General features: G+C 58.2%; 2 protein-coding genes and 1 pseudogene across 2 annotated transcripts in view; 1 reads left to right on the forward strand and 2 right to left on the reverse strand.

Annotated features, from left to right (window-relative positions):
* Positions 1 to 5,125, reverse strand: part of LOC132245836 (uncharacterized) — a 22,876-nt gene extending 17,751 nt beyond the window's left edge. The window contains exon 1 of the mRNA XM_059718948.1: positions 5,053 to 5,125. The gene's annotated coding sequence lies outside the window, so the exon portion shown is untranslated. The remainder of the gene's footprint in view (positions 1 to 5,052) is intronic.
* On the forward strand, positions 383 to 532 carry LOC132245949 (U4 spliceosomal RNA; annotated as a pseudogene).
* On the reverse strand, positions 3,662 to 12,992 carry LOC132243234 (coiled-coil alpha-helical rod protein 1-like). The gene is made up of 19 exons (XM_059718891.1): positions 12,893 to 12,992; positions 12,573 to 12,659; positions 12,322 to 12,496; positions 11,776 to 12,241; positions 11,480 to 11,622; positions 11,310 to 11,406; positions 11,134 to 11,244; positions 10,777 to 10,920; positions 9,235 to 9,345; positions 8,943 to 9,049; positions 8,717 to 8,829; positions 8,431 to 8,509; positions 7,759 to 7,883; positions 7,451 to 7,639; positions 7,273 to 7,374; positions 7,030 to 7,181; positions 6,784 to 6,919; positions 6,621 to 6,704; positions 3,662 to 5,267 (listed from the first exon to the last, which is right to left on the reverse strand). The coding sequence occupies exons 2-19, from the start codon at positions 12,640 to 12,642 to the stop codon at positions 5,260 to 5,262; spliced, it is 2,412 nt and encodes an 803-aa protein (XP_059574874.1). The 5' UTR covers positions 12,643 to 12,659; positions 12,893 to 12,992; the 3' UTR covers positions 3,662 to 5,259.
* Positions 12,993 to 27,368: the final 14,376 nt, after the last annotated feature.

Below are 27,368 nucleotides of genomic sequence, written 5' to 3' on the forward strand. Positions count from 1 at the left end.
TGTCATTGGGGCACGTGCTGGCTGTGCTGACCAGTAAGAGAGAGCAGAGCACAGCAAAATACACAACCCCTCGACAAGAGAATTACAACCCTAATAGAACAGCACTCTCAGAGACGAGACAGAAATTGTTACCTTCCACTGACCGGCCTGACAAACGACAGCACGCCAGCCACATCCATACGAGAACCGAGGAATGGCTAGGGTCATGGTTTACACGTAACCTTGTGTTAACACCCTTTGCAGGTTTGCTATACTGCTGCACACTCCCCTTCGATTCCAGGATATGGATAATAAAAAGAAACACTTTATGCCATCATAATGTCTTCAACTACCTAACAAATACTGTTGAGCTCTTCAGTTTTCCTTCTTGCTCTTTTCCAACTTTTGTGCGCGGTGGCAGTATTGTAGCCAACGAGGCCCAGCTGAGGCGTGATTATTGCTCGTTGAAAACATTTCCCTTTTTCCTTCTTCAGCTTTTCCTTCCTTCAAGCACCCCATTCTGGAAAGCACTGGAGTACAGTCCAACCTTTGTCTGCTCCAAACTTTCTAGCTCATGTATCTGCTTTACTTGTATCCAATACTTGTATTGAGAACTGGCTTTCTGGAGTGGAAATCTGACACCAATTACTGGAATGCATTTCTTTACAACCCTACACAGTCTGGACCAGGAATTTTGAAAGAGTGTTTCTTGTAGCAAAGTTTTGGGGTGGGGGTTGTTTGTTTGTCTTTTAATGTTAAAATAAGGCAGCCAGCATACAGCTATTTCCTTTGCAGTACTAGAAATAGTGCTTTCGTCCAAGGAAAGCTTATCATACATGGATCAATTCGGATGAGGTATGCCTAAAAGGGTCATTTTTCAAAAAAATTGAGACAAGTCACTGAGAACCAGTGGCCCTTAATAGAATTCCCTGACTGCCACATCTGGCGCACACGGGAAAAGAATCAGATTCACAAAATAAGTGACTGCAGCTCGGATGGTTACAAAAGCTTTCAGGCTTCAAGACTGGGAGAAGCATCAAGGGCTGAGAAGTCCAGGCAGGACATTTGGACAGTGTTTACACTTGGATTCGGCTTAACAAGTCCTTTCATACTTTCAAGAAAATAGCATATAAAAATAAGGCAACATTCAGAAATCTGTATTAAAGCTGGATTCCCAAGATGATTCAATTGCCCAGTTTCTGGTACACAGCAAATTTTGGCAGTTGCATTACAAAGCCAGGATAGATTCATAGATGTTAAGGCTGGAAGGGACCTCGAAGATCATCAAGTCCAGCCCCCTGCCCCAGGGGCAGGACATCAGCTAGGGGCAAAGGATCCCAGCAAGATAAGCATCCAGACGTTTCTTGAAAGAGTCCAGAGTAGGTGCCTGCACCACTTCTGGAGGGAGTCTGTTCCAGGTCTTGGGGACTTGGACAGTAAAGACATTTTTTCTTATGTCCAGCCTGAAATGGTCTTAGAGGAGTTTATGACCATTGGTCCCTGTTTTACCTTGGGGTGCTCTGGTGAACAGATGTTCGCCTAGATCCTGATGCACAACCCTTATGTACTTACAGGCAGCCACCAAGTCATCCCTGAGCCTGCACTTTTCCAGGCTGAAGAGTCCCATGACTCAGCCTCTCATCATAAGGTCTGTTCTCCTGCCCTCTGATCATATGTGCGGCTCTCCTCTGGACTCTCTCAAGCTTCTCCACATCCTTTTTGAATTGTGGAGCCCAGAATTGGATGCAGTACTCCAGCTGTGGCCTCACCAAGGCCGAGTAGTGTGAGGATGACATCCTGAGATTTGAGAAGCACCTGTGGATGCAAGCCAGAGTTTGGTTAGCTTTACCAGCTGTGATATTGCATTGGTGGCTCATGTTCATCTTGTGCTCAATCATGACCCACAAGTCTCTTTCAGCTGTGGTCCTAGCAAGCATAGCACTGCTGAGCCCATAAGCATGCTGCAGCGTTTTTTTTTCCTCCAAGGTGAAGTACCTTACATTTACTGGTATTGAACGTCGTCAGGTTTGTATATGCCCACTTACTATGTTTTCTTAAAGAATGTTTCATATCAAAGACACATTGATCCTCAGGTATAGTTTGTTAATTTTTATCGATTATCTGTTTGGACTTGCCATTGATTTTGTAGCCAGAGTTTATTCAGTGTATTGTTGAATTTGGATAAAACCAGAATGTGCTGCTCCAGCTGACTATGTTTTCTGATGAAACTTCTGTATCTGATCATGTTCCTACCAGATCTGTGCATTTACAGAAGAGGGGTCCAGCCATTCACATGGCTTCATGGCTCATATTTCTGGGGTACTCTGAATGGTTCTGCATTCACAGGGTGAATGAAGAGACAGGGACATGTAAAAGCTTTTCTCAAATGCTAGTAATCCAGTCAAGATTTTTCCCCAGGTTGAAAGCTCTACCCCATGCATGAAATTTAACCTTTCTTTAAGGAAGGTTTTATGGACTACTGTAACTTTCCCTGGTTCCCTCTCAAAGAAGGGCAATATATGGCAGTATAGTCTCCAGATAGAGGAACCCAAACTTACTGTAGATCACTTGAGTTCCATTGAATTTCTGACTGAATTACTTAGTTTTTCCAAACTAGGGGCAACCCCCATTTTCTCCTCTTAAGGAAATATTCTGAAGAAACTCCAAAGCATCGGGGTGCTTTAGGCTTAGGATCTTGATTTTAAAAAGAAGATGAAGAAGCAGTAGCACCACAGACCTCTGCCACCTGAACTGAAGTAGAACTCATTTAGCCTTGAAAAAGTATTAGGCTGTTTCATTGTACTTGCTGTCCGTAAAGACACAAGCATACAAAGCATTCTACCAGTCCAAAATCCAGCAAAACTTTTAAGTAGGTGTGCAACTTTAAGCATATGACTAGACCTACTGAAGCTAATAGAATTATCCATGGGCTCAAAGTAAAGTAAATGCTTGAGCATGTTATTAGAGCAATGCTTAAGCCAGTGCATTAAAATGGTATCAAGTAGGCCCGTGCGAGTAGGCAGCTATTCGATCTGGCTTCAGATGCCAGTGATCCAATCTGGAGCTCTGGGCTGGGTTCCCATTTTGACCTGGCTGAAGTGGCTCCGAAGCTTCGGTGCCGGCTCGGAGATCCGGCCATAGGGTTCAATGGGGAATCAATGAAACATCTACAACGCTGTTGTTTTTTTTCTGATTTGGATGAAACCCACAGGGTTGATAGCCCCCGCTGAAAGCACGAAGCCCACCAAGTTCCAAGAAGATCTGTGCAGGGGCCCGGGAAAAACTGTACCCCAAATTCTTGAAAGCAAAACTCATGTCACATGTATGCACCACAGCACAGTGGGGCAAGAACTACCGGGGCAGTAGCCCCCGGTAAGGCCACAAAGAAGAAGATAGTAGGAAGGTTTGGGGAGACCTGTGGAATTGTAACTCTCTTTTTAACAAAGAGCTGCTAATAGCTGAATAGGGGCCACAGAATCCATTTTTGAAATGCGTCTGGGTGCAGAAATACTGGCCCTTGGACAAGTTTTGGGTCATTTACTGGCCATCTATTAACAGGACGCCAACATCCATAAAAACTAGCAAGGACTGATCTCAAGAATCAGTACAAAGAACATCACAAGGAAAATTCCCGCAGTAACACTGCGACCCCCAGGACCACAAAACAATGAGGAGCAGGTAATAAATTTGCTACGTTTATAAAACACAAACAAATCAAAGGACATTGGCTCAAACAATAAGACGTGGACACTGCAGGCAGCACAGGATACTCAGCCTTGTGTTTTTTGGAGGTAAAAGTTCGGAGGTTGGTCTGTTTCTTAGAGGAGGCGGTATTCTCTCTCGATGAATAAAGAAGGACACAGTCTATTTCTGAAAGTCTCAGATGGAATCCTCTTGGGTAGAAGATCACATCTGGCAACCGCAGCGAGACAGCACTCTGTATACCACATACACTTCCACTTCCAAACAAATGATCTGTAGTAAGCTCTCAGCAGTGTGGAAGGTGAAGTTAGATTTTCCTGAGCGAGATATACAGCAGACAGCTGGTGAAACCCTGGACGTACTCCTCCCTGGCTGCTGCTGTTTCAGGAATAATATTTAGCCCTAGAACCTGCCCCATTATCAACATCTGTATAGACTTCCTTTACACTGCACAGTGCCCCGCTGTGGCATTCAGGCATCAACACGTCACGCTGATCAAAGTGCCCTGCTCTAGCAGGAACAACAGGGGAGTGTACCAGGCTGCGATATCAGTCTGGATGGAGCTGACACCTCTGCCTGGCCCGCTCCAAGAGCTGGTGCAGAGAGGAGCTGTGCCACAGCCCCACCACCTCCTGCTGTGTGTGCTATGTCCCTGGGTACGTAGGTGCAGCTCCTCTGTGCTGCAGGAACAGTCACTGCACCTGCCCTCTGGGTGCATTACACTCACACCAGCTCTCCACATGTCCCAGTCCTGCACACCCACATCACAGCCATGGCACATGTAGACCTGTTTTAGGAACAGCAGTGCAACTGAATTTCAATGCCCAGTCCATTGTCTGGTAGTTCTGGCTCCTTAGCAAGTGCTCTAACCGCTAGACTATTGGGCTAAAAGAGATGGGAGGACCCGCCGCTGCCCCCAAACCATCACTAGCCATGCATTTCCTGCAGCTGAAGCTTCAGGGAAGTGCCTGGCACCACATACACATGCCCACCGGGGCAGCAGCCTTGGTGAGCAAAGAGGAGCTTGTGGGCCAGCTCAGGAGGGAAGCCCGGGCAAGCACAGCTCTGCACATGTAGACAAAACCCAGAGCCCATGCAAATGCCAGAGGAGGTGCCCTGGCAGCCGCATGACCACCTACGGGTCAGTGCAGGAGAAACAGGGTCCAACCCTCAGGGTTATACAGCTCTTTTTAGTACTAAACAGACCGACTCATGCCTCATGATCACAATGTCCTGTGCCCCACTGGCCACAGGGCAGGGAGTGGGAGCTGCGCCATGCAGGGGGGGCAGGCAGGAATGGGTCCATGCGCTTGCCCTCACCCAAGCATGGTGCAGCACAGCATCGGTGGGGCCAGCTAGGGGCATCCTTACCTGACAGGGGAGACAGCACAATCACCTGGGCGACTCTTTCAGGGTGAGGCTGGCCCCGTGTGCTCTAGGCGAGCTGCTCCCTGTGATTTTTCCACGGGCAGGGAAACTCGACTGCACAATCTGTGGTAGTGAAGGCTGCAGCCATGCTCTCCCCCCCAGCTCGCATGGGGAATGCAACTGTAGGAAACTGGGCAGCAGAAACGTGACCTACAAGACTGAAAACAGACAACCAGCTTCCCTGGGATACAGCCTTTTATTCTGGGATTCTGCGGAGGCACAAACTCATCGTCCCACCCTAAGTACCGATGAAGGACCCGGATAACACAGCTAGGGCTAATTCATGTTCATTGCCCTTCAGGACAGTCCCTTACACAGGCAGCCTAGAGGCCTGTTTCCACATCAAAAGCAGTTTAGAGTCAAAGCTCAGGACAAGTTACAGGCTGCAGGGGACAGGTCAGACTGAAAACAGACCACCACCTGGAGGTGGCCCTGAGCAAGCTGGAATAAGACTCCTATCAGACAGACTGGCACAGCCACGTACACATCAGGTTTAAATGGCATTAGGCATGATTGTTCTGAGGCAAAGTGTTAAACGGAGCAGGTCACAGGTTGCAGCGGGGGCTGAGGAGCTGATCAGTTGAAGTTTGGGGTTTGCTGCATGACAAAAGCTGGCTGCTGGCTTCAGAGACAACCCTCAGTGGGGCTGGGAACCCACGGAAACACTTCCTATCATACCACAGCACCAGAAACAACAGTCCTTCCTTCCCTAGATCTCTCTCAGCTGCCCTTGGGACCCCAAACCTGCTGGCTGCCACCCAGGCTGTCCTCAGGAGCACAGAAGGGCACAGGCTCCCCTGCCCAGTGCCCACCCCATGTGGAGATCCCAGGGGCCAGCAGCTCAGGGGTGGATTCAGGTTCCATGTCTGAACAAATCAGGCCGGAGACTCTCTCACATGCAAAACACTTGGGCGCCACATCTCCAGCGCTAGCCCCAGGCTCCACTGCAGCTTCCATCAGAGCTGCTACCTCTCCTCAGCTGCCAGTCCCCCTCCCCTGCCCTGTGGGGTTCCTTTCTGCCTCTCCGCCACCTCCTCAGGGCTCGTGGGACTGTCCACGCAGCTCCCTGCCCTCAGGACCTCGCTACGCAGAATTCCCTGCACGTCTGCCCTAGCTGAGCCAGGCAGTTGTCGTCCCCTGTGCCAGCAGTGGGGAGACAGGAGCCCTCAGGGAGGGGAATAGGGCAGGAGCAGAGGACAGGCGGCAGACAGCACCTGGGAGCTGGATCCATCCCCCCTCCAACTAGCATCTCATCTGACACCAGGTCCAGAGCACGTGGGACCCCCCACGCCCACCCGGCTGTGATCCACTGGGGCGAGCTGCGAGGGAAGGAGAGGATGGCTGGAGGCCTGGGTCCTCTGCCAGGTCTCACTGAGAAAATGAGCACCAGACACACTGGTGCTTCAAGAAAACCCTCTTTAATCGACACAGGAAAGGCCAGTTCGATCCTCCCAGCTTGGTGCTACTTGGACGTGCTGGGAGCTAGGTGTCCTCAGTACCAGGCTCCTCACCCGCTGTGGCTGCCTCCTCCTCCTCCTCCCGCAGCAGGGCCGTGCCCAGGCTCTGCAGGTCATCCAGAAGGGCAGCCAAGGATGCTGGGGGCAGAGGGAGCCATGAAGGGCTGGGAGTGCAAAGCCCAGGCAGGCCAGGTCAGGGCTGGGGGCAGGTGCGTACCTTGGGAAGGTGGCTGCAAGCCGGAGGACCCCAGTGCTGCGTCCAGGCCGGGCCCCTGCTGCTCCCCTGGCAGCTTCCGTGCCGTCACTCGGCTACGTTGGAACTGGGCCAGGAGCCCCTCCTGCCGCAGGGTGGCCTGGAGGGGAAGGAGCTGTGGTCAGCGTGGGGTCGGGGCCAGGGTCGGGACGCGGGCTGCCACCAGAGCTGGGGGAGCAAGGGGAGCCTGTTCCTGCCCCTCGAATGTACCATCAGCAGGTTTCTGTCCCTCTCCAGCTCCCGCAGGCGAGTGCCCAGCCGAGTTATTTCTTCCTTCTGGGCTTCGTCGTGGAGCCGCGCCAACTCCTGGCTCCGGGCCTTGTCCCGAGCAGCCTGGCGCTCAGCCTGGCGCAGGGCCACAACTGCAGAGACGGCAGGGCTGGAGGAGAACTGTGGCGGTGGAGGGAGGCTGGGTGAGGAGCCAGGGGCCCTGCAGGGACGGGAGTCCTGTACCTGTCTTTGTGTGTTCCCGTCGCGCCTCACTGAGCTGCTTCTCAGCCTCAGCAAGGTCCCCACGGAGCTGCGTCTCCACCTGGGCCACCTTCTCCTGCAAGACTGCAAGGGGAAGAGGTCAGAGTGATCCCAATGGACCCCTCTGCCCCTCCAGGCAGCCTGCCCTGCCTTGCCCTACCTCGCTTGTGTTCCCCCTGCAGCTGCGCCAACTGCTGCTTCAGTCCCTTTGCCGCCTCCTGGCTGTTGTGCAGCTCCTGGCGCGCCGTCTCCAGCCACCCCTGCAGCTCCTGGCACTCCTGCTCCACCGCCTCCTTCCGCTCCAGCACTTGCCGCAGGCTGTCGGCCACCTCCTGGAGTTCGCGCCCCGCTGTGGCCCAAGCAGAGACAGAACAGAGGTATTGACCTGGGGGGAACAGGACCCCAGCCTGCAGCCACCACCACGGCTGTGGTCCCAACTCCAGCCACGGGGGCACCCCCCAGCCCTACCTTTTTCCCGGGCCTCAGCCATCTTTCTCTCTACAGCCTGGGCCCCGCGCTTCAGCTCAGCAGCCAAGTGGTCCCGCTCCTGGTGCAGCTGGGCCAGCTCCACCTGCAGAGCCTCCTGGAAGGGGCTGGAGGGGAGGAAAGGGTCAGCCACGCAGCCTCTGCTGGCCCCAGCCCATGGCCCTCCAGAAACCAAGAAACACATACAGTGTCCAGGCTCCTGGCCCCCCTACTCTGACCCACCAGACCTGCTGCCCTCCCAGAGAACCCAGGCACCTGAGTTCCCAGTCCCCTGCTCTGATGTACCAGATCCTGCTCCCCTTCTAGAGCAGGGAAAGCAGCCAGGCATCCAGCATCCCCGCCCCCCACTCCAAACCAGCAAGCCTCACTCCTCTCCCAGAACACAGACCCAGGTGTCCTGGCTGCCAGCCTCACACCCACCAGACCCCACCTCACTCCCAGACCAGAAGAGAACTCAGGTGTCCAGGTGGGCTCTTAGCCCCCAGGACACCCATCCCTGAAGCCCTGCTCCCCTCCTAGGAACGGGACAGGACCCAGGCACCTGGAATCCAACCAGTTCACCAGAATCCACGTCCCTCCCACAGCTGGGAGAGCATCAGGGTATCCGGCTCCCAGCCCCACACCCCAGCTCCTCTTGGGGCTGCAGGGACTCACATATCTGGCTCTGGGCTGGCAGCCCTGAGTGGCTCTTCCCGCTGCAGTCGAGCCAAGGCCACTTTCTGGGAGACGAGCCCTGCAGGCCAAAGAAGCAGTTATAGCTCTGAGACACAGCTCCCTGGGGCAGGACAACAAGACAGAGCCAAGAGCATGGCTGGAAAGTCTGGAACAGGCAGTGACAGGACAGATAGATCCTTGCACCCTTGGGTCATGCTGAGACATGGGGAAGACGAGTCCCTGGGGCAGGGCCTGTGCCCAGGCTCTACCCAGCCCCACCCCTCACCTTGGATGGCGTCTACTCTCCTGGCAGCGAAGCCAACACGAGCACCCAGACCAGCTAGGCGCGAGACGGCCGCCCGCAGCTCCCCCTCCTGCTGCCCAACCTGCTGCTGCAGACTGTGGAGGGCAAGGTCTGGGGTCAGAGGCTCCTTTGTGACTTGCCTCCTGCCGCTGCAACAAGGGATTTTGGGAGACCGGGCTGCTCCAGTGGTCCCATGCCCCTGCCTCACCTCCTCACAGCTTCCACCAGGCCCCGCAAGGCGCCTTCAGCCGCTTCTGCCCGGAGCTGCTGGCGCTGCCCTGAGTCCTTGCTGTGGGACAGGTCAGCCTGGAGCGTCTGTAGGAGAGAGTGGGGTCCAGATCCAGTGCTGTCTTCCCACCAGTGTCCCTGGGCTGGTTCAGGATGGCACCTCCCAGAAAGGAGGGCACTGCCCACCCCTAGTCCCCAGAGCCAGCTGCACCCCTGGCCAGCTGGGTATGGTGCCCCCAGAAGAAAAGAGCTCGTCCTGCTCCGGTCCAGACCTTGCTCTTCACTCTCTCCATGTCGGCCTCAGCTGTCTTCTCCTGCAAACTGTGCAAGAGCAGCGCGACCTGCTGGTCCCGTCGCACCACCTCACCCTCCAGCTCCAACACCTGCCGAAACACAGAACCAATAGGACCCAGGTGTCCTGGCTCCCCCTCCCCTCCTCTTTCCTCCCCTCCCCTCCAAACCTGGGAGACCCCAGGTGCCCTGGTTCCCAGCCTCCCTGCTCTGATCCATCACACCCCACTCCCATAAGAACACAAGAGCTGCCATGTACTGGGGCAGACCTTAGGTTCATCTTGCCCAATCTCCTGTGTTAAACGGCCTCCACCTGGCCACAGCCAAGCTGGTGATCTGCCTGACCAGGAAGGAGCTGCTGGCTGGAGGGGACCCCAGGGCCTGCAGCACCGCTTTTCTGTCCCTGGTCTGATCCCGCCTCCAGGCAGTCTCACTGGGCAGTGTCCACTGGTTCCCAAGATGTGTTCAAGGGCCAGCAGGTGTGATCTGCTTGGTGTTCCTGCTTGAACCACTTGCTTTAAAGCTGACCTCACTCCTGTCTGTGTTTTGTCTTTTATTTGCCCCAAAGAATCTGCTGGTGCTCCTGTGGGGGCCCCTCTTAGCAAGGGAGGCTTACAGTTTGCCTCGGTGTGCCTAGGCCCATGCTCCCTGGCACTTCAAATAGGCTTGTGTCACACAGTGGCACAGAGCGGAGGCTGGAAGGCGGAGCAAACAGAGTCCGAGCAGGATTTTCCTGTTCCTCTCTCCCTTGCAGGCTCTGGCATTGAAGGTCCAGGCGCCTCTGATGCAGAGGTTGTGCCCCTTACTCCCTGCTCAACAACTGTGGATGCCCCTTTTCTCCAGAAACATGCCCAGTCCCTTTGTGAACTGGCAGCTCCCACCACATCTGGTGGCCACAAGTCCCACGCTTGAATAAAGCGCTGGATGGAAGAGAACTCGCTGCCTTTAGTTTTAAGTTTGCTACCCGCTAGTTTCATGTTGAGACCCCTCGTTCTCGTCTGGCGAGAGATGGTAAACAATAAATCCTTAGTTAGTGGCCACTTAGTGCTCTGTAAACCCTTCTCATGTCCCCCAAGTGTCAATTTTTTTAAGGTAAGCAGGCCTGGCCTCCTTAGTCTCTCAAGTGGAAGCCGCTCTGGACCACTCAGCATCCTTGCTGCCCTTCTCAGCGGAACTGGAGAAGGTGCAATCTCCTTTTGGAGGTGTGGGGGCCAGAACCGGGTGTGGTATTCAAGGTGTGGATGGGATGCCCCACAGACTTATTAATAGGCATCATGGTACTGTGTTTTCTTTGTACTTCCCTTATTGGATTATTTGTATTTCTTTGTACTTCCCTTAATGATCCCTAATGCTTTATTTGCCTTTCCGTCAGCGGTGGAGCAGGGAGCTGATGTTTTCAGTGCACCATTCCATCCAGAGCCTGGACAGAGCTCCCTCCCCCTCTGCTCTAATCCATCACCACTTCCCCCCTGGCCCTCGGACCCTGGAGGAGATCCAGGCATCCCCCCAGCCCCAGCACACACCTTCCTGCGGAGCAGGCCAGTGGCTTCGGCTTGGCCCAGCTCCTGGGTCTTGAGCTGCACCATGAGGGCGAAAACTTTTTCCCGCCAGCGGCTCAGCAGGGCCTGGGCCTTCATGGCCCCCTCAGGCTGCAGGGGGTCCCAGGGCTGGGAGCACGAGAGGAAGGAGTTAGTGAGGCCCTGTACAGCACAGAGCCCCTAGTACCCTCAGGGCACGGCACCCACTCCCCTGCATGGGAGAGCCTCCCCCTGCACCCTGCTGGATCTCCCCACCACACCATGTCCCCACAGCCGCCCCAGGGACCTGGTGCCGCAGCCCAGCCACCAAGGGACGTGCCCCGTGGCCTTGGGGCCATTCACCTTCCGCGTCAGCTCTGCCTCCTGCAGGGCAAGGATGTCGCCCAGCGCAGCCAGTCGGACCTGCAGCAGCTCCACCACGGTCCTCAGAGCATCCCGTTCTGCCTCCGCCTGCTGTGGGAGAGGCTGTCGTTACTCCCGGCAGGGCACTCTCCGGCCCTGGCCCCGGCCCCACTCACCTGCAGGCACTCCTGAGGGGGGCTGTTCTGCTCGCACAGGTCGGCTCGCAGCTGCTGCAGCAAAGCATTCTGGGAGGCCAGCTCAGCCTTGGCCACACTGCAGGGGCAGAGGACAAGGGGTCACTTGGTGGGCCTGGCTCCTCTTGGGGGCCGCGAGGGCAGCGGCCTACCCCAGCTGCTCCTGGAGCGCGTCTCGCTGCTGCTCCAGACGGGCGGCCTCCTGTCCCCGGGCCTCCAGCTCCTCCCGCAGCTCGCGGACTTGCTGCGTCAGGGCGTCCCGCTCTGCCCCGTGGGCTGCGGACAGCTGGCACAGCTGGAAAGGAGGCAGGCAGCCTGGATTCGCACTCGCCCACCCAGCCCCGCTCCCCCAGCCCGGAGGGGACCTGCCAGTCCTGGCTCCCAGCCCTACCCTCACCCCCCTCCTCGCGCTGGAGACAACCCAGGCAAGGGCCCGGCTGCTGCTCACCTCCACCCGGTGCTGGTCCAGCGCCCCCTGCAGGCGCTCCCTCATTTGCTGGGTCTCAGCCTCTTGCTCCTGCAGCGCCGCCCGCAGCTCCCCCTGCGCGGCTGCCGCCTCCTGCTCCTGCCGCTCCGTGGCCCCCGCTAGCTCCGCCCTGAGGGCATCCACCTCTGCTCGGCTCCGCCCCCGGAGAGTCTCCAGCTCCGCCCTCAGGGCGTCGGCTTCCACTTGGCTCTGGACCCGGAGGGCCCCCGGCTCCGTCCCGAGGGCATCAGCCTCTGCCTGCAGGCGGGCGGCGGTGCTGGCGCGGGGGGCCCCTGTCGCCTCCTGCTGGAGGGCGGTGGCGCGCGTCCCGGCCAGCTCCGCCTCCAGCCGCCGGATCTTGTGGAGCTGGCGGGAGATGATCTCGGCCTCCTGGGACGTGGCCAAGGCCGGGCCGGGGCCCAGGGGCTCGGCCTCCCGGTCCAGCGACCTGCGGGGCAGGGTGGTGAGGGCAGGTGGGTGCGGGCAGCGGGCTGACGCGGCTCAGGGCAGGGGGCGCGGGGCCGTTACCTGGTCCGGGCGCCGGGCTGGTCCATCGCCGCGGCCCTGCAGCCCCGGGACGCCTCCTCCGCCCACCCCGGGGGCTCCCAGCTCAGCTCTGGTGGCCTCCAGCCGGACGGGCCTGCGTCCCGGGGCGCTGCCGTGCGGGGCCGGAAGTGCGAGGGGGGCATCAGCCCCCGGGGACCTGCCGAGGGGACACGGGTCAGACCAGCGCCCGCGGCCCTGCGCCCAGAGGGGGCCGGGACCCAGCCAGGCGTTACCAGCAGGCGCGGGGGCGCCGAAGGCAGCCGGGGGATCCAGGCGCTGCCCGGCCCCGGCCCTCCGCTCCATGGTCCCGCGGCGCCGACCTATGGGAGATGCAGGCACGGGGCTTGCAGCGCAGGGCTGGGGGAAGCCACCCCTCATTGCCCCTGCCCCACGCACCCCTCCAGCCCCACCTGCCCAAACCCCCTCCCACTCCACCTCCACCTGCCCCACACCCTCCCCACCTGCCCCAGCCCCGCCCACTCCAGCCCCACCTGCCCCAGCCCCTCCCACCTGGGGGATGCTGGGAGCCTTGAACCCCCGACCCTGCACTCACGCTCCCCTGAGTCCCGCCCCCAGCCCGGGAAGTCTCGCGAGAAGAGAAGTGGAGTTCCCGCCAGCCTCGCGCCAGAGCGCCCGGGACTCCAACTGGCCAACCCGCGCGTGGCAGCGGAGCGAAGCCCCGCCCGCTCCGGGCCCCAACGAATCACAGGGTGGCAGGGCGGGGCCAGGCCGCCGAGCCCATGCCCTGGCCAATGAGAGCGGAGGCGGGCCCGCTGGGGGCGGGGTTCTTTGCGGGGTTGCCCGGCAGAGGGAGGCGGGGCCGCGCTGCCTCCGGGGAGCGGCCCGCCCGGCAGGGCCTGGGCCTGTGCCTGGGGCGGGGGGGGCGGGGCGCGGAGCCGGCACACGTGAGCGGGGGCTGTCCCGGCCCCGCGGAGGCAGGCCAGGGCAGGGGCAGACGCCGCCCTGTGCCCCGGCGCAAACCGGCGGGGCGGCGGGAGGGGAGGGGAGCGGAGCGCGGTGTGTGCCGGCGCCCTCGGCAGACTGGTGGGTCCGTGTGTTGAGGACAGGACGTGGTTTTGAATGTCGAGTCTTTTAATGTATGGTTAGACTCGTGAATAAAGTCCCGACGCCTCTCGCAGCCCAGCCTGCGGGCTGCGCCTCATCAGCCTCCTGGAAACAAAACCACCGTGGAGTAAATACAGACCTTGGGTTTCTGACACAGTGTAACCTGCCCGAGACCTGGCTCCCCAGGGCCCGCTCCGCTGCTTCCCGGCTACACTCGCGCCCCTTCCCCCTGCCCCGTCTCGCCCACTGGCGCCTCGCTGTACACGTGGGCTGCCCGCCTGTCTCGCACGCACCAGCCTCTGGCCTCTCCTCCCTCCCTCCCTCCCTCCAGGAAGGGCACTGGCTTGGGATCGGACTGCAGCCCACAGCTTGGGGAGCTCTGGACCCTGGGACGTGCCGTGGAGAGGTGGTGTAACGTGGGAGGGATGGGAAGCAGCAGCTGGGAGTGAGGAGCTCCCAGCGCGCCCCAGCGCGGCCCGTGGGAAGAGGAGCAGAGCGCACCTAGCAGCATGGTCCCCGGGGCCAGAGCCCGTGGGCACTGTGTTGGGAGCACCCAGAGGAGGGCAGGGACCAGGCACGAGTGGGGCCAGTGGCAGTGCCCAGCCCTGCACATCTGTGTGAGGGTCAAGTGGGCCCAGGCTTGCGGGCGGGGGCAGGGGGAGGCAGCTCTCCCTCCAGCTGTTGTGGAGCTTGTTGGGGTCGTCAGTGATTCTGGCCCTGTGGGGCCCTCCTCCCCTGCCCCATCTGTGTATGGGGAAATGTTGCCTCCTGGGAGCCCCCAGGTGTAGGGATCAGGCTTCTCTAGGTCTGGACACGGGTAGTGTCTGGATGCGTGAGGGCTTGCAGAAGCCTTCGGAAGGGATCTGGACTTGGCTGTTGCCCCGCAGAGGGCTGCACAAAGGAGCGACGCGAGCCCAGGGCTGGCTTCCCTGGCACTGGCGTATCAGACAGCCCGAGGCATCTGACACCTCCTGCTCTACCTACGAACCCTGATGGGAGAGACCCCGGGAGCCCGGGTCCTCCGCCTGCCAGCCCCACTGTCCTGGGACGGGGAGGAGGCCGGGGTAGCCTCGCACGACTGCAGCTCGGGAGGGAGCAGCGTCTCGCAGGGGCACCCAGGCCTGCAGCCTCGGTCCTCCTTGCTGTTGCCTCCTGCTCCCAGCTGGGGCACTGCGGTACAGTCCCTGCCAGCCCAGCTATGCCCTGGGTCACCCTGCACATGCAGACGGCTCAAGCTGGTCCCCAGGCCCAGCCTGTCTAATACCAGCAGTTAGGCAGACAGCTATGCAGAGGCCAGCTTCAGAGCTAGGAGCTGCTGAGGAAACCCACCAGGCTAAAGAGCAGGGGAGACGGCAGTGGTCCTAGCTCATGGCTTAAGCTGCTGGAGGGAGAGATGACAGGGGACGCCAACCGCCAAGGTATGCAAGGAGCTACTGCAGACCCAGTCGCCAGACGGCAGGAAGCAGCTCAGGACCGGGGAGACCCAGAAGGGATTCATCCACAGTGGGTACAGAGTGATGCCAGGGGACTGAGCGTGGCCGTAGTGGTGGCTGTCCCTCCAGCCCAGAGCTGCTTTCCTAGCACAAGCGCCAGGGCCCCAGCCTGGGAGTGTCCTTGGGGCTCCCCTGCACAGCCCCACATGCCCCACATGTAGCCCTGTCCTGAGCCGGAGGGGCGAGCAGGCTGGCGAGGCCGTGGAGAGAGGGGCCCATTTTCTATTTGTCCTCCAGACCCAGTACTCGGGGAGCGGGGGCAGTAAAAGAGAAGGCAGCTGCTGGGGTGGGCGGGGGTGACACCCTCCAGACCCGCTGTTTGCCTGCCCGCGTTCCCCGCAAGGAGCTGAAATGGAAAGGAGGCTCTAACTGCGCAGCCCAACATGCAATAGGAAACGCCGCCTCTCCCACCCCCATGAGCACCATGGGGCAGGGGCCCAGGGGAACCGTGTCTTCTCCCAGCCCCCAGGTTGCAGTGGGGGTGTGGGCCTCAGGGCTATGCTGCCAGGTCCCAGAGGCCTGGGCTCAGAGCCAGCCCTGCTGTGTCACGGCTCTGACGAGAATCGAAACAGAGAGCGAACAGCGAGAGCAGAAAGGAGAATGCCGCTGTGGTTGGGAGCAGCCCCGCCTTGCAGGGCTGGTGGCTCGGAAAAGCAGGGCTCGGGGCCAGGACATCTGGGTTCTGCCCAGTTGAAGAGTCCTCTTGTCTACCCCAGAACAGACCGCCAGCCTGCTGTGCTCCCAAATCTGATCTGGGTGTAGGTTAAAAGCGGACATGAGCAGATCGGGTGCTTGTATACATGACGATTTTCCCACGTGTGTGTGATGAAATTCACCATTGGTGACACCATAAAGCTAGACAATACACGTGCACGAGGTTTGGGTGTATCGCATTGTCCTACATTGTGGAAAACTGGACTACACCCTGATGCCGTTTAGCTTGAACATGGCAAATTGTTTTTGTGGACAAAAAAATCGGTCACGTGTACATGGCAACTCACTAAATGACGTGTCCTGAACCTCCTTGCCCACCAGGTGCCACTACACGTCCCAGGTACTTGCAGGTCATTTGCAGTGTAATGTGCAGGCATTCCGTGTAATGAGTGTTTTAGCACACCGGGTGTAGCTGCACAGCCTGGCATGGCTCAATCTTCAGCTGACCTCTTTTTTTAAGTTCATGAATTACATTAAATAAATCTGTAAAACTGACAGTTTTGTGTTAGTCATCTCAATTGTCAATGTACTGAGAGCTAGGGAGTGCCAGGAAGTTGAAGATCGAGGTGCTTGAACCATGCCAAGCATCCAGGTGCACAGGAGCACAGTCGCATTCAGGAAAATCGCATTACAAGCCCCTGACTTCACTAGAGATGGCCTCACCATTAAAACTGTGTGGGCGCTCAGCAAAACACTTCAATGCCCGAACCCCGAATTCAGGCTCGGGTGGCTACGGTGTGCGCTAGGTGCCACACCCCCCATTTTTTGATAGGTCTTATTATCGCTGCCACAGCTAGGAGCCAAACCCCAAGATTAAAATCCCGCTCCCAGTTTTGCAGGGCCTCCCAACACCTTCTTTTTACATCACATGCCTTCAGCGGTAAAACTATGTGGGCATGCGGCGAAACAAACACTTAGATGCCTGAACCCCGAATTCAGGCTCTGGTGGCAACTGTGTGTGTCACATCCCCTCCTCCGTGTGGTTATGGATGCCACGGGACACCCCTCGTTGCCAAAAGCACCCGCCACACCAAAATGAAAGGCAGTGCTCCCCCTCAAAGGAGACTCATGACTCCAATAGCAGCCACCAGCTGCAAGACCGGTGCCACGCAGATAAAGCACGGCATGCGTTGATTGAAAACACAGACCTGTACAAGAATAAAACTTTAATTCCAATATAAATAAATAACAGAGGCAACAAATAGTGAAAAATGACTGAAACACTTCCATATACCCACTTTCCTGTCCCAAATGCCCCCTTCAAAGTCTTCTGCCTTTCCAAAAACCGAGTTCAAGCAGGTGATCCTTATCAAGAAGTGCCAGGCGTGCTGCAGGGGAAGAAAGAAGACTTCAGGGCTTGCCCCATATTCCCAAACTCAGTTTCTCCACCTCCGCTTGCAGCAGATTTCCTGAGCGATATGTCCCCAAGCCTTCTGTGAAAATACCCATGCAGTAAACATCCTTCTGGAGGCCTTGGTGTGGATGCATCAGCCACTGTCAAGTAACGCACAACCAGAGGGCAATTGGGAGAAAGACAGGGCATTTAGCCTGACGTGTTCAAACGTACCCTAACCAATACTTCCATGGTTTCCCCTCTTACCAGATCCCCAAGGGCCGCCCCACCCCTGCCACAATGGAAAACTTAGCACCTGCTGCACTTCTGCCCCTGGCTCCTTGTCCCAACATTGCTGCTGATGGGGAGGGGGTGGGGAGGGAGCAAATGGGTCTGGCTGAGGGAAGCAGGGGGAGGGAAAGCCACACCACAGTGGGTGACTGAAGCACGATCACAGTGGGTGATGGGACTATGAACATTATGGGTGGCAGGAGCATCACACCATGATAATATATAATGGGAGTTATGAAGGGTGTAGGGGAAGTGGGAAAAGATTAGGCTGGGGGATGTTGGTGGAGAGTGGGGGGGATGTTGGTAGTCATGCCACCTTGGCAGACCTGATCTCCTTGCTTGCTTGGGATCCATGGCAGTTCAGACCGAAACTGCTGCTCTGCCCGTCACTTCTCAAAGGACAGTGCCCGTTAAACATAGGGGGCACATTCATTAAAGCCCTATGAGAGGGACAGGCCATTATTTTGGGCAGAGGGCTGCTTACTGAGTTTTGGCAAGCCATCGAGGGCTGCCAGGGGAGATAAATAGTAATTTTCTAAATTTTTTAGAGTCCCTGCGGGCCGGATAGGATGGCCTGGCTGCATTTTGCCCACCCCTGTCCTAGGAGGTGTTAAATGCTCAGAGAAGAACACAACCTATAGGCCCAGGGATGTCCTCCCCTCTTGTTGCAAAGGTACCTCGAGGCCTGGCATAGCTTTGGATGTGTTAATGGGACCTATTGAGGAATAGGGCGTACGGTCCTTAACCCCCCTGTAGCTTCCCCACCTTGAATTTGGGGTTTGGGCATTTCAGTGCTCAGCTGAGCACCCACATTCTTTTACCGCTGAGGGTGTCTCATGCAAAAAAGGGGGTGTTGTGAGATGTAGCCAGCCTGGGAGTGGGATTTTGCTCTTGGCTGTGGCTGATAATGGGTCCCATGAAGACAGGTAATGGTTATGGACACAGGCACTACAGGTTCACGATTCTGGTGAACTTGCATTTGACAGGTCACCCCAATACCTCTTGGGTAGTCTGAGGCTTGATTGCCATCAATGTCTGGCCACTGTTATGTAACAAACTGCAAAAGGTGGGCTCCTGTGAACCCAGTCACAGACCTAAAATTGCAGCGGGTTTATGTATAGCATGCACTCACTGTCCCCTGTCTTCTGTAACCAGCATGCCCTTTGATAGACAGAGAGGCTTCAGGCCCAGACAGAGCCCCCCTGCCACGGCTCGACTCAGCCTGGCCCCAAAATGACCCAAGTGAACCCCTCAGTCTAGCGCAAAAATTGCAACAGCTGTGCAATGTGTGGTCTTCGGACCTTGCACAGGCACTACACGGTGTGTGGCGGGGTTGAACTTTCCTTGGATGGGTCACCTCAAGACCTATTAATTGAGCACACAGTACACTGTGGGGGGGTACCCCTTATTGATCTGAGATGTCTGAAGTTCATGGCAGAAGTGAGGGGCCAGCAGTGCATAGGTCTTGGACCCTTGCTGAATTTGAGAGCCCGGTGCATGTGCTGGGGGACCCTGAGGTGATACGTCAGTTTGTTGTCAGCTCGCAGGCCAACTGGCACATCTTCACTGATGTTGCCCGGGGAATGTCAGAGCGGGGTCACAGCAGGACCACACTATAGTGCTGGGCCGAGGCTAAGACTTTGCAGGAAAAAAATTGGCAGGGTTGTTGCCCGAGCACAGAGCCTAGGCACCCCAGTGCATCACATCCTTCACTGCTGGTACTGGTACGTCCAGCCACTAACGGAGGTACTGGATCGGTATGAGCAGCGAGCAACAGGGGCCATTGGGGCTTCCTTGCCTGTGGATGCTTTGCCTGCGGGCACTTCGCCAACCGTGCCTGCCGCTCACAGGCAATGCAGCCACTCAAGCGCAGAGGAAAGCGGAAGGGGCCTGGGCATGTCACCGGCCGTTTCTGACGAGGAGGAGAGACTGGGGACCTCCACCTCCATGCACAGTATATTAAGTGCTGGGGAATGGCCAGTCACCTGTCACATAAAGTGACAGCTGTGATTGGAGTAGATGTGGGAAGGAATTTTTTTTTCAGCTGCAGTTTTGTATCAGGATCACACTTCTTTACAGCTAATCAAGGTCTGCTACACCCCTTCTGGTGGAGGGGGGTGCGGGTTGGATTCATGAATAAAGTTAAAAGTCCATCAGACCCACAGGACAACTGAGCCTGATAGGGCCCTCATTGCATTTCACATGGTACAGAAGGGACTGAGAGAGGATCTTGGAGGCTGCGGCAATAATAGTCAGAAGGGAAAAGCAAGGCACAGGAGGACTGGAAAAGGAGCAGCACCGGGCTGCTCTTCAGAACAGGACAAAAGACGAGGAGCGGGGACACGTAAGCTGTGACTTCAACCCCGGAGATGTTACTGGAGCAATTTATGGCAGAGCTGGCTTGCAGGCGGGTGGAGGAGGGCAGGCCAGTCACAAGCAGCCAGTGTGCACTGGGCAGACTTCTAATGAGGTCCCACGCAACCTGCCCTTGAGTGAACCAAAGACACATGTCCCACAGGCAGCTGTTACAAGGCGCACGCCTCAATAGCTGCAAGCAAAAGCTCCCTTTTCTGGGGGCCCCGCCAGGCTCCAAGGCCAGCTGGTTTCCCAGGAAGGAGCTGAAGGGAGCCACAGGCAGAGCACACCAGGTCAGAGGTGGTCCTGATGGCTGGCCTGGTATCGCACAACAGCCCACAACCCTGGGGAGCTCTGGACCCCAGGACAGGGCTTGGAGAGGTGGTGTAAGGGGAGCAGCAGCCTGGACCAGGGAGCTCCCTGCCTGCCCCACAGCTGCCCCATGGCCTATGGGGAGAGGAGCAGAGGGCACAGGGCAGCACGAGCCCCGGGGCCAGAGACCGCGTTGGGAGCACCCAGAGCAGGGCAGGGAACAGGGAAGAGGGAACAGGCATGAATGGGGCCAGTGGCAGTGCCCAGCCCTGCACACCTGTGCGGGGGCCAAGTGGGCCCAGGCCTGTAGCCAGGGCAGGGGCAGGGGCAGGGGCAGGGGCAGACAATTCTCCAATTGTTGTGGATCTTGATGGGGTCTTCAGTGAGTCTGGCTTTGTGGGAACCTCCTTTGTGTCAGAAAATGCTGCCTCCTGGGAGCCCCCAGGTGTAGGGACCGGACTTCCCCAGCTCTGGGCAAGGGCAGTGTCTGGATGCGTGAGTGCTTGCAGAAACACTGGAAAGGGATGTGGACATGGCTGCTGCTCCGCAGAGGATTGCACAGTGGAGCAACTCAGAGCCAGCCCTGCGTCCGCGCCACGGGGAACTGCTGTGTCACGGCTCTGACGAGAATCGAAACCGAGAGTGAATAGTGAGAGTGGAAAGCAGAGTGCCGCTGCGGTCGGCTGGAAACCAGGCCTGCCCAGTCTTGCAGGGCTGGCGACAGCATGGACAAGCAGGGCTCAGAGCCAGGACCTGGGTGCTGTCCCAGCACTGTGGAAGGAGGCAGCCTTGGAGGCTAAAGCAGAGGGTGAAGAGGCCTTCGCTTACCCCAGGGCAGACCCCCAGCCCAGCCAGCCTGCTGCACTCCCCAAATCCCATCCACGTGTAGGTTTAAAGCAGAGATGAGCAGATAGTGAGGTTTTTATGCAGCATTCTGGGGGAAAGTGGGGTGAACTATGGTGCAGAGCTGAAGAAACACAGGAGCTTGGCACTGATGGAAACATGGAGGGACAGTTGGCAGCTGGCGGGAGGAGAAGGGAACGCAAGGATGTTGACGTGGTGTGTGTCAGCGCTGTTGGCAGATTAATGAGGACTGAACATGTTTTTGAATGTTAAATCTGTTATAGATGGGTTGGGATTGGGTTGGATTGATGAATTCAATTATAAAAGCATGTGGGTCCATCAGACCCACAGGACAGCTGCGCCTGAAAGGGCCTCCCAGAGACATTAACATTGTAGGGAAAGGACTGACAGAAAGGAGCTCAGAGCCTGTGGCAATAAGAGTTATGAGAGAAAAGCGAGACACCAGAGGACTGGAAAAGCAGAAGCATCGTGCTCCTCTTCAGAACAAGACAGGAGAAAAGGAGTGGGGAGATGTAAGCCATGACTTCGATCCTGGAGACATTACTGGAGCACTTTATGAAGAAGCCGGCTTGCAGGACAGGCTGGTCACAAGCAGCCAGCGTGCACTGGGCAGGCACGATGCATTTAGTGCAAAGCATACCCAACCACCGTGACGTCCTTCCACCGGGGAATTCATAGATTCCTAGCAGGAATTAGCTGGGGGTGGTGGGAATGGTGGAGCTTGGGCTTCTAATGAGGTCCCACACAACCTGCCCTTGAGTGAACCAGAGACATGTGCTCTGCAGGCAGCTGTTGCAAGGTGGATGGAGAATTGCCTCAACAACTGCAAGCAAAAACTCCCTTTGCTGGGGGCTCAGCCAGGCTCCCAGGAAGGAGCTGAGGGGAGCCATGGTAGAGTCCGCCAGGGCACAGGCGGTGGTCAGCACTGGCCTGGTATCAGACTACAGCCCAAGCCCCAGGAGCTCTGGACCCTTGGACAGGCCACAGAGAGGTGGTATAAGGTGGAAGGAATGGGTAGCAGCAGCAGGGGCCAGAGAACTGCCTGCCAACCCCAGAGCTGCCCCGTGGCCTATGGGGAGAGGAGCAGAGGGCACAGGTCAGCACGAGCCCCAGGGCCAGAGACCGTGTTGGGAGCACCCAGAGCAGGGCAGGGAACAGGGAAGAGGAAACAGGCATGAACGGGGCCAGTGGCAGTGCCCAGCCCTGCACACCTGTGCGGGGGCCAAGTGGGCCCAGACCTGTAGCCAGGGCAGGGGCAGGGGCACGAGGAGGCAGCTCTCCAGCTGTTGTGGAGCCTAATGGCTCAGTGACTGGCCTTGTGAATACCTCCTCCCCTGCCCCAGACCCTGCAGGCCCCAGGCTACCCCATCTGTGAGTGGGGAAATGCTGCCTCCTGGGAGCGCCCTGGTAGGGATTGGGCTTTCCTTGCTTTTGCGGAGTAGGTGAAGTTCAGACAGGCCCCATGAGAATGTGCTAGGCCAGGAGAGGACATACGAGGGGAGCTGGGAACTGAGAAAGGCTGGGTCAGATCCAGGACACTTGGTCAGTGGTTTAAGGGCAGTGACCGCGACGTGACACAGGGCAGGGGCTTTTGGACGTGTCTATGCCACTTGGGTCCAGTGACTCTGGAAGCTGGAGACTGAGGCCAGGAGAGGGAGGGCTACAAGGGGGCACGGACCCAGCGCAGTGCTGCTGTGGCACCTACTTGCCAAGGTTCCCGCCTGCAGGTGTTTGAAGGTCCGGCAGGGCACTTCTGAGAACGGGACTGCTGAGACAGGGTAGGGTTTCCTGCATGCACTGCTCACTGCTCAGCTGTTCTTCGTGCTGCAGGAGGTTGCACCCTAGGGGTTTGAGATCCCCATGTCCTGCTTCTTTGGACACGTCTAGGTCTGTACGTCTAGATCTCCCTTGCATGCTTGGCTTGTCTGGGATTATCCTGTCCTTGCTTAGCAGCATTGTGCTATGGAGATCCTTCATAAACTTCCACTTCTGCACCTACTTCTTTGAAGGACTCATTTGGAGGGGATGGGGGCTGTCAGAGGACCCCAGTCCTGGGACCTCCCCTGGGGGCAGCAGGACTCCCCTGGGCCTGCTCTGGCCCTGTGTGCACAGCCAGCCCGTCAGATCCCTTCTCCTCCGTGTCCTGGGCCACCCTGTGCAATGCACCTTGCTGGATGCTCAGCAGGACACGGGCTCAGGCCAAACCCTAGCTGATGCCCCAGGCAGGGCTCAGGAACTCCCCCTTGCCTGCCCCAGGCCAAGCCGTGCCCTAAGAGCTGCGGTGCCTGTGCCCAATGCAGCGTGCCCCACGGCTGCTAGGAAAGGCCCCGCTGGGCGCCACCCTCAGGCACAGTGCAGGGCACGGGGACGAGCACCCCAGCCCCAGGCGGGATGCCTCGCTCTGGGCCAGGCAGCTGTATCAGACCTGCCACCCTGCCCGCCTGGAGCCGCCGTGCCAGGCTGGGCCCATGGGGGTGGTCTGTGCTGAACACCTAACCTGACACTGCCAGTGTCCCCGGGTCCAGCATTGCCCACGCACCAGTGTGGGAGCCAGCACTCAGCAGCTCTGCTCAATGCCTAGTCCATGGTGCTGCTGGCCCCTGCCCTAGCTGGGTGTCCCCAAGCTCTGCAGAGGCTGGGCATGCACAGGCGTCCCCTCAGGGCCTGGGAGAGTACCCAGGTGTCCGGGCCAGAGCCGTCTTCTCTGGTTGCGCTTCTTCCTGGGCTCAGCAAAACCTGGGGTGATGGGCTGCCCCCCACACTGGCTCCCACCCAACCTCTGCATCCCTCCTGGAGCAGAGGGCAAGCCCTGAGGCCCTGCAGACAGCAGCCTTTCCCCTGTGCAAGGGCAGGAGAGTCCGGTGCGGCCTCGGGAAAGGTAAGAGGGAGCTTCAGGGACACGGTCACTCAGGACCAACCCCGTCCCCAGCACCAGCGAGTCCATCCTGAGGGCTGGTCGCTGCCCCCTGCCTGTTGCTGCCCTGCATGGAGGTCCACTGCCATGCAAATAGGGCTGGGCCCCAAACTGGCCCCCCTCTCCGCAGCCGTCACAAGTAGGGGGCTGTCCCCTCCCAGTCTCCCTCTGGCCTGGGCAGTTACAGCAGGGCCCTGGGGTCCAGGACTTCCGGGGTCTAGCCCAGCATGGTGAGGACTGAAGAGCCCTGAGCCCAGGCCCCCTCCTGAGCTCACCTCAGACTGGGTGGACTGGGATCTGCGCAGGATAACCCCATGGCCCCAGCACCCCTGACTTCCCTGCGCCAACCCACAGCCCCGCTCTCCCTTGGCAGCAGTAACAGGGTCTAACTCCAGGGCTGGTTGTGGTGCCTCTGGAGGCTTCTTGGCCCTTATCAACGTTGCTCATTGTGCAGTGACTCCTCACTGGCCGGCCTGCCTTGACGTCTTTATCTGTGAGATCAAGGGAGGCTGTCCCAGGGTCTCCCAAGCCTGATCTCATGCTCCTGAGCTCAGGGGTCTCCACTGCCTGCCTTAAGGGCTAATTACATGGCTCTGACCACCCACTGCTCATGTTGACACGTGCCCCACCTGGGCATTGGGGTCCCCGCTCCAGTCCTCGACCCTCCTGGGCTACAGGTTCCTTGGCCCCCTCCGGCTCTGGAGGTGACCCACCCGGCCTTTGGCCCCTCTCTCTGCACCCTGACCCCACTTTGAGGCCAGACAAGACTCCTCAACTCCCCTGGGCCAGTCTCTGGCTGTGGTCCTCCTTGGCCTTCAGCCCTTGGACCCTAGCCTTAGCCCTTGCCCCGCTCCTGGGCCAGTGTGACCTCTGGGCTCCCTGGCCCTGTTCATGCTCGCGCTCCTGGCTGCAGACCCCTGGGCTCCCTGGCCCTGCTGACACTCACCCTGCTGGGCTATAAACCTCCAGGCTCTCTGGCCCCTCTCTCCGTTTAGGGCCAGCAGGGACCTCCTTACTTCCCCTTGGTCCCTTCCACAAACCAGCAGGGTTGCTAACCCCTGCTCACATGTTACCCCGGAGCCCTGCTGCCCAGGAGCTCCTCCTGCTGCCCAGGAGCTCCCCAGGCCAGACTACCTGACCCAGGCCCTGGGTTTATATGCCTCAAGCCTTGCCCACTCCTGGTCAGGTCCCTCTCTAATTGGCCCGTGCCACCTACAGGCTGCTCCTCAAGCAGCCTCTAACCCTCTTAAAGTAACAGGCACGCTAAGTGCCCTGCCACAATGATGCAACACACGGGAGCTTTCCAGGCTCTGCTCCCAGGACCCCTTGGTTTTCCACGGCAGCCCAGAGCAGAGGATGTCCCTCGACCTGTTGGTTGCCTGCCCAGACTCCAAGGTCCTCACCTAACACTGGGATGGGAGAGGGCTTTGGGACAGGGGCCTGCAGACTCCAGTGTTTTCACTTGCCTCAGCCCCCATGAAGCAGCCCCGGGTGCCACGTGCCTGTGGACCCTTCTTCCCAGTGTCTGGGCAGAGCCCAAGCTAAGGCCCCATCACCTGGTGCAGAAGTTCCCAACCACCGAGCTGCACAAAGGGTTTGCTGCCGGCTGCCAGCTGTCACGTGCGGGGTTAAAGCTGGGCGGCAGGGCAGCCCTGGGAGGGAGGCAGCCCACCCTGTCCTGCTCCCACTGTCCCGCGAGACGCTGCCTGAGCAGCAGGTTTTCTTTCTTTCTTTATGTATTTTTTTAAAGACATTTTTCCTGTTCCAAGACAAATCAGGACCAAATCCATGAGTCGGTCCAGAACCATAACTGGCCCTACAATGGCAAACATTCTCCATCCCTGCTAGGGGCTTCAGATATTTCCAATGTCTTTGGCTGGCATCCTAAGTGCAGGCCCCCAAGTTTTGCCTGCCCTCAGCCATATGGCTGCAGGAGCAAGATAGGGAGTCCGGGGCCTGCGCCAGGCCAGGCAGGACCCTCCAGTCCCACATCCAGGCCACGTTCCAAGGGACTGGAAATTAAACTGTTCTGGTAATGCAACTTTGAGTGCCTGCATGGTCTCTGCAGCCAGCCTCAGCATTACTGGGCTCTGGTAGAGGCGCCCAGCTCTGCTCTGCACTGGATTCAGCTGCTGCTAGAGTCCAATCCATCCTTTGGGAATCACCTGTTTGATTTCCTGTTGGTGGCAGGATGCACCACTGCTACCACCATGTGTTATCCTGGATTTTAGGAAGAAACAGGGAGACACTTTGTCCTCATTAAGCCTCTATTGTAACAACTAACCCCACATCCCAACTGGACAACTGACCCCTTCCTGTGGATGACAGCACTCTAGTAAGGGAATTACAGCTGGCACGTGAAGTCCCAAACCTTCTCAGGGCTTAGCCTAAAACCAAGGCCACCTGCCTATAGACAGGAACCCTCCCTGCCCCAGGTACCTTCCCTTATCTCCCCATCTTCAGAGTTTCTCATCCAGCTCCACAGTCAGGTCAGGAGCTCCTCCCTTCACAGCTGCCAGGGCAACGCTGCCTTTGACAGGTGCAGGCTCTGAGCTTATATAGCTCCAGCCTGAGCCCCCTTCTAGTCAGGTAAGTCTCTCAATAGCCCCTTTAGCACCTGCAAGCAGCCTCTCTGGCACTTGCTACCTTAAAGGAGATCCAGTGCTCTGCTGCAGGATCTTTTTACTAAAGGGTTATATGATGATTTGTCTCGGCTGGTTTGGATAGGGCAGATCCTGCCTCATCTCAGGGTCAGACCGGACGTGATGCCTGCAGGTCCCTCCCAGCCCCACAGCTCCAGGATTTCTATGATTCTGGTTTTGTCCCCCGAGGCCAGAGCTGCCCCCAGCGCAGCAGGCCCAGGGTGGGGGAGTGGCGTGGGTTCTGCCAGCCAGGTTTCCATTGCAGAAGACAGCAGCCTGGCCTGGGGGCAGCAGGGCATCATCTCACCGAGGAAACAAGCCTGGCAGGACTCGTCTTGGCCTCATGGCTACACGCAGGTCCCTTGGTTCTAGCCCAGCTCGGGGAGGGCTGTGGGGTTGTCTAGCTATAGGACGGCTTGGGAGCACTGGCCCTGCAGTCTCTTCCATAGCCGGCTTCGTTTCTCTACATCCCTGTGGTCTGCCCATGCCTCCAGCTGTGCCACATGGTGGGCCAGTACCTGAGCCTTGGCTCCCGGCCCAGTCTGGCCTCCCTGGAGCATGGGCACAGGCGGTCCCTAGGCTCAAGCCCTGTTTGGGCTGACACCAGCCTTGGCCAGACTGGTCACCGCTCCACAGGGCTTCACCTCTGTGGCAACTGTGGGCACTGGAGGATTGGCATGGGGTCTTTTACCTCACTACAAGTCTATCAGGGCCTTCAGGGCCATGGGGCACAAGACCATCCCCATCCACAGTGGAGGGGCTCTGCCCTGCTGGCTGTCCCTGGCTCCCTCATCTGTGTGACGGGCTAAGGAAGGGCAGGCTGGGCTGCCTGACTGTGCTCCCCACTGCATCCAGAGCCGGGGAGCCTGCTCTCATTGCCCAGGTGCTCTTTGCCTCAGGGTGCAGGCTGCCAGGGCCTGCTCTGATCTCTGCAGGACCTGGCAGCCCTGGAGCTGGGCCAGACACACATGGGACTCCACCATTGCCCCCACTACAGATCTCAGAGCCATCCAGGCGAGCTCCCCTGCACTGCCCAGGACACAGGC

This window comes from Alligator mississippiensis, chromosome 15, assembly GCF_030867095.1.
Source record: "Alligator mississippiensis isolate rAllMis1 chromosome 15, rAllMis1, whole genome shotgun sequence".
In the NCBI taxonomy this organism is placed as follows: domain Eukaryota; kingdom Metazoa; phylum Chordata; order Crocodylia; family Alligatoridae; genus Alligator; species Alligator mississippiensis.